The 6,399-nt window shown below is 62.4% G+C and overlaps 1 protein-coding gene across 2 annotated transcripts in view; it reads right to left on the bottom strand.

The window, feature by feature from the left end:
* Positions 1-6,399, bottom strand: part of LOC113215418 (endothelial transcription factor GATA-2) — a 124,887-nt gene that overhangs the window by 59,093 nt on the left and 59,395 nt on the right. Inside the window, exon 3 of one of the 2 annotated variants that reach the window (XM_052269439.1) lies at positions 3,312-3,941. In XM_052269439.1, the coding sequence (XP_052125399.1) occupies positions 3,312-3,941 (630 nt within the window). Of the gene's footprint in view, positions 1-2,969; positions 3,942-6,399 lie in introns of both variants that reach the window. The other variant, XM_052269437.1, reaches the window with a different exon arrangement.

The raw sequence follows: 6,399 nt of genomic DNA on the forward strand, positions 1-6,399 counted from the left end.
TAACGTGATCTTCCACTGAAATATTATAGACTGGAATAATTCTTGAATTCGTATCATCTGCTTTCACGATCCGTTCCTGAACGGAACTTTTTTTAAACCGTCGGGGGGTGGCACGGTGTGGCGGCCATTTTAGCCACTTTTAGGGCGGTGGCGGCAGCTGGACAGCAAAAAAACGCCCCCCTCCCTTTGCCCCAGAGGATCAAAAGGACCGTATTTTTGGTCAGTGGAGTACGACGGAGGTAATGGTGGTGGGCCAAAATGACGGGAGAGTGCAGCGGGCGGCGTCAGGAGCGTTCGGAAAAAATGAAAGCTCTTCTTCTGTCGCGTCCAGAAGTACTTTGCTTTTGATTGCTCCCTGATAATGAATCCCACGATAAGATCGGCCAGCAGTCCGCGGCAGCGGCGGTGCGTTGCGGTGAGGAAGCGCGCGGTGGGGGAGCGTCGCGCGGGCACCCTCCGCGGCGGCACTGGAGCTGGAGCATCACTTTATGTGCGGACACAGCACCGGGGCTGTGAGGACCCTCGACGGGGTGGTCCCCACCCGGGCGGGCCGTGCCGTGCGCGGGCGCCCGGGGCCGCCAGGCCGTGCAGAAGGACCCGCTCGCTCGCAGGGCGCAACTGCCGCCCGGGTCGAGGGGGTGGCCCTCCCCCTCCCCCTCATTGTCCCGCTCCCCCGGCGCACTACGCACGGCCGGGGCGCCACGCCTATTCACGGCTCCCCCCACCCCCTCCTCCTCACCCACCGCGAGAGCCACCCTTTCACCCCGCTATGGACACACACGGGCGCAAACACACTCTGGGGAGGAGGGGAGGCGAGGGCGGCCCTGCCACCCACCGCGCAGCCGGCCGAGCCCGCAGCACGCCCGGCCCGCACACGCTCGCCCAACTATTCGTACTACAACTTAATTCCTTTTATTTCTTTTACACGGCATACTACAACCACTGCTACTTCTGCTCGTAGAGACGTTTGCGGGGCGGGTACCGCCCCGGGGCCTCCCCGCGCTCGGGCCGAGCCGGGCAGCTCTGGGAGCCGACCAGCAGGGGCCACCGGACCAGAAGGTCACGCTCTGGCTACTCACCCAAGCCTCGCTCCCCGCGCTCCGCGCCCCGCGCCGCCCGGGCAATACCGCTATAGTAAGTGCGCCCGGCCCGCGCGCCTACCCGCGCAGCGCCCAGCCGCGCCGCGCCCGCCTGCCGTACCCGTCGGTGCAGCTGTCAGTCGCAGTCAAAACACGTTGGCCGACCCCAAACATTTCCGAAAGGTTTCCAGGGTTTCTTGACCCCACCGTGCGACACGCCCGACGACGGAAGACTTGCCGGTCCGCGGAAGGTTTGTTAATTCGGATCGTTCCCGCGGTGCCCTCCGGTCCCCTCCGAGCTCCGGGGCCCCGCGCGCCCAGCCCGGCCCATTCCCCGCCCATCAGCGCACAGACGCGGAACTCGACTCGGCCCCCGCCCGCCGCCCGCGCCACCACCGCTACCACGAAAATTGTGTAAATGCTCACATAATGTGACGACATCTGGCGCGGCATGGTCTGTCATTTCGAGGTCAGCAGTGCGCGGACACAAATAATTAGCCCTCCCGAATAATTAAAGCGGCAGAGCTAATCAAGAGAAGTGAAAGTGCAACAGCGGCCGCGGCCTGTGACTTATTGTGACCCCCGCGGTCCGCGGAGCCCAGCGCCCGGCAGACAGAGCCGCTGGGAACGCCCCCCTCCCCACCTGACCCCGCGCAGCCCGCGACAACCACTTTGTCAATTTTCGCGCCGAAATAAAAAAACTGGAGTGAAGGAATGACAATCCCTTTGCGCGGCTCCCAGCAACCTCGTCCGTCGCGGCCGCCGTGCGCGCCGATGGCGGTGAGGAGACGGGGAGGGGGCGGCGGCCCCAAGGGATGGATGGGCGGCGGACAAGTGACGCAAGCGAGTGGACCATTGTTCGTCGCCTGAGAATGGCGTCGCGTCGTGACGTCATAACCAATAAGACAAACGTCCTCCTGAACCTGGCGGCGGCCCGGCGGCGGGCCCTGCCGGCCCTGCTGCCACTGCCGCTGCTATGCCCTTGTGATAAAACAATGGCAAGCAAGTGTTGCGGCAGCTTACGCCCCGCGTAATTTCGCGACGTTTGCAAGTTCCTCCTGCTCCTCCCTCCCTCCCTTTCCCAGTCTCCCGGTGCGCGGAGCCCACCGGTTGCCCCTCGCTGGCCTCTGGCCTCGCCTGTGGCGGTGTGCCTGTGCATCGCCCCGCCCGCGCAGTTGCATCACCTTTCGAGGACGCCGATCACGCGAATAGTATAGTCCCGCACCGTCCAGGAGGCTGATTCGCGCCGTCCACCCTGGCAGTTAGACCCACTGCACGCTCGGGTGCAAGTGGGTTGCCTACTCGCCCGGTTAGACTCACCGCACGCACGGGTGCGGGCCGGTTGCCTACTCGCACGGCGCCATGGGCGGCGGATCAGCCAACTGGCATACCCTTATAAGTGCAGCGCTATGACAAAATTACGGAAAGATGAGATATATTTTTTCCATTACAAAATAAAAACTGACCCGTCCCTCGTCCCCCTGCGACGCCCTGCTCCGCCCCTGGCATGGAGCTCGCGACGAGCACATCGTATAATTTGATGCGTCCCCGTAATGGACGTGCAGGGATGCTTACTCACGGTGAGATAAGTGCAAGCGCGCGCGCGCACACACACACAGACACTACCCCTCTCACACACACACGCACGCGCACAGAAAAAGAGAAACACATATCCCAAGCCAAACCAACACCATCAGCAGCAGCCCAAAAGATAGAGAGGAAGGAGAGGGCGTTGGGCCGGGCGCGTCCACCGTGCGTGTGGGGCCGGCAGGGCGGGGCGACCCGGCAGGCACGTGCATTGGGCCAGGTTAGGGAAGGCAGGTGAGTGAGTTAGACAAGACAGACAGGCACCGGCACCGTACCCCGGGGAGATGGTAGAGCTGGTCTTACCCGCGCTCGATCGCGACTTATTTCTGGACGACACTTTGGAGCCCCCGAGGCCCCCGAGAGGGCTGGGCGACGTCTTAGTGCCGAACATGTGGTGGTTGAGGTGGTGGGGGTAACCCATGTAGCCGCCACTCTGGCCGCCGTACTGCAGGGGAGGGGGAGGGTAGTGACCCGCGTCCTGCATGTGCTGCTGCTGCTGGTCCATGCAGTCCTGCTCCTGTCTTCTGCTCGGCGACGAAGAGGGCGCGGGGTCGTCCACGGGGGACGTGGCCGCCGACGAACAGCTAAAGGCCGAACTCGACGAGGTGTTGTTGTTGTTATTGTTGCTACTGGAGGATGCCGTACCTTCTCGCTGCTTGTTGGACGATGCCGCGTTGGAGCAGCTGGAGCCCAGCATGGAGGGCTTCACGTCGAGCGGGCCGACACCCGCGACGCCGCCCACCCCGCAGCCAGACACGTCCTGGTGCTGCATGAAGGCGGCGCCCATGGCGGCTGCGTGCGCGGCCTGCGCCGCCTGCGCGATGGCCGCGTTGTAGTCGTTGGACGACGACGCCGCCGTTGACGCTGCCGTCACTGAGTCGGGCGTCGCGTCCTTGGGCGGCGTCGGGGGAAACGAGAACAGGTGATGGTGCTGGGGGACGTGGTGACTGCTCACCGACGGCGATGAGGGCTTCTGGTCCTCGTTCTGCTCTGTCCGGTTATTATTATTACTAGTACTATTATTATTGTTGTTGTTGTTGGAGGTGTTGGTGGGCGTTGTCGAGGGGTTGTTGGTGGGGGTCGTGCTGGGGTTGTTGTGCTGCTCGCTGTTTGACGACGAGCTGAAGGGGTTGCACCACGATGAGGACGACGAGGAGGCGGGTTTGGACGACGACGCCGATGACGCCGCGTCCGAGGACGACAGCCAGGGATGGAGCGGTGAAGGGGGGAAGTGGTGCGGCCTGCACATCTGCGAGCCTGACATCCGCGCCGCCGCTGCAACAGAGGAGAGAACACCGAGCCGTTAGAACAGGAAGGTTTGGACGAGCAGGTGGGCCTGACGTCACACGCGGTGGACAGGTGTAAGGGCGCGCACGGGCCGGCGGGGCGTGGCGGGGCGCGGCGGGGCTCCCGCTCGGACAGGTGCGCCGGCCCGGCACCGCCAGGGCGGGTCCAGCCCCAGCGGGTCGTCATAATACGTTGGGTTCGCCCGTAAATGACGTCCGCGGGGCGCTGCCGGTTGATGGGAGCCCCTGCACTGCCCCGGCACCCAGGGCCCGCCCGAGGCCCCCGCGGGGCCCAAATATCGCGACCGGCCGCGCGGAGAGTAACGAGGTTACGCCCCTCCGTTCAATGAACGCCCAGGAGCGCCGAGGAGCGAAAGAATGGGGAGCCAGGAGTGGGAGGAGCGCGCCACTCGTATTTTTCACTCCTTTAAATTATGGTTTTGGGGAGGGGATCGCTCCGTCTCTGTCGCTCCCCCGGAAGAGTCTCATCCTTCGCTCCCCCTCTCCTTCTCTTTCTCGCGCGCTGTCTGCATTTATTAGCTGAACGCCTGCTGCGTTGTCCGGCATACCCTCCAGAGCGAAAGGGAATATTAATACCACAAGGAAGGCGCATTTGGGCTACGCTATCTCTCTCTCTCTGCCTCCTTGCTCGCTCGCTCTCTCGCTCCCTCGGTTCGAGTTGAGTGCTTCCGTCCGACCCGGAGCGGACCGAGCCGAGCGGAGCTCCGCAGTGCGCGCGCGCGTGGCTCTCTGCGGCGTGCAAAGTTTGCTCCAGTCGCATGAGAGAAATTTGCACGGGAGAAATGGGACTAGGAGCCACGTTCGCACACACAGACACATGCGGGCAGCTACTGGACTACTGCCCACCGCCTTGGGATCGAGCCAGGATGGGCTTCAACTTGTCGGCAGGTTACTCACACACGCACACATACACACACACGCTTTGCGCCGACCAGAAGGAGGCAAGGCTGCCTGCGTTTTACACGACTCTGAAAAATTGGTGCAGCTCAGCGATGTCGGGAGACGAGCGAACATCGCATTGCATCCAGGCGGCAGCAGCATGCCCGGTTTGTTGGGCGGGGCGGGGTGAGGTGAGGTGGTGTGGGGTGGGGCGGGTGGCTGCCTCGGTTAATTAGGAATACAGAAAACAGTGGCTGAGGCCGGGGGGACCCTCCTGCACGGCGCAGGCCCGGGCCCGGACCCGTGGGGCGGCAATTACGAATCCAGCAGCAGCATTACCTCGGTGGGGCCGGCCGGGCGGACCGGGCTGCTGCTGAGGGACTTGCAGTTTTTATGCACGCGGCCCCCGTCGTTCGGCGGGTGATCCGGAGCGCCTTAATGGTATGCCGTGCGCGTCGCGAGCGCGAGTGAACGCCTCGCCACACCGCACCGCACCACGGCACCACGGCGGCGGTACCGGTGGTGTGTCATTCGGAGCAGCCACCAACGGACTTGGAGGCGCTTCCTGTGCGGCTGCAGTCTCACGCACACACACACACACACGCACGCACACCATTTGGATTGGGTAATAATTTGATTAAGTGCGGTCCAGCTGCTGGCCCAGTCGTATGAGTTTGTGTGAGTGCGTGTGTGTGTGAGAGAGTTCGGACGTGATAGTATTCGGACCCCCTCGCCTCCTCTCCGTAACCCCCGCACAAGAGTGAATGAAGCGCAGCGGGTACCCACCACTTCACTACACTCCACACACTTCATTCATTCACTCTCACGACTCCGCGCGCTTCACAAAAAAAATATTATGTAGTGGTTGGTACCAGAGAACTGCCGCCCAGGTAACACTACTACCGTTTTGTACCGTCACTATCGTAGTCGGCAGCGCGCAGTTGCCCATGAGAGAGGAAAAACGAAAAACACATCGTGAAGGGTTTGAATGGAAGGGAATCGACGTAAAGGATGCGGAGGATACGCTGAGAATGGAGCAGTGCAGCAAAAGCTCTCGATTAGAGCCGAGGAAAAAAGGGAGTATGAATGACATCGCATCGCTCACTGCGGGCCTAAGTCGGGCTGACCATGCATATGGGGGAAGAGGGGGGGCGATCGAAATATAGTCATAGTGGAAGCAAGAAGGCGAGGAGATTGACGGTTTCAGTTTTGTGAATGGAGTGACTGCCCATCACGAATGTGTAAGCAGGCTTCCGGGGCCGATGCGCCTCGTGAGAGTGAGTGAGAGCGAGAGAGCGACAGAGAGAGAGGGAGAGAGCGCAAGTGTGTGAACATCGAGTGGGTGTGAGTGAGGAGGTTAGGTTTGGCCGCGCTGGACCACTCAAACGCCCCGGCGAGCTCCGACTCGGGGCCGGACACGAGTGCATGACAGCCTCCGTGATTGACTGATTGATCCCTAGCCCAGCTCGCCGCGACTCCGGGCCATTTTCATTTTCACTTTGAGGGAAGGAGGAAGGGGAAACGGTTTTACGAAAGCACCCCCGCCC

This window comes from Frankliniella occidentalis, unplaced genomic scaffold, assembly GCF_000697945.3.
Source record: "Frankliniella occidentalis isolate FOCC.00 unplaced genomic scaffold, Focc_3.1 Scaffold92, whole genome shotgun sequence".
Lineage (NCBI taxonomy): Eukaryota > Metazoa > Arthropoda > Insecta > Thysanoptera > Thripidae > Frankliniella > Frankliniella occidentalis.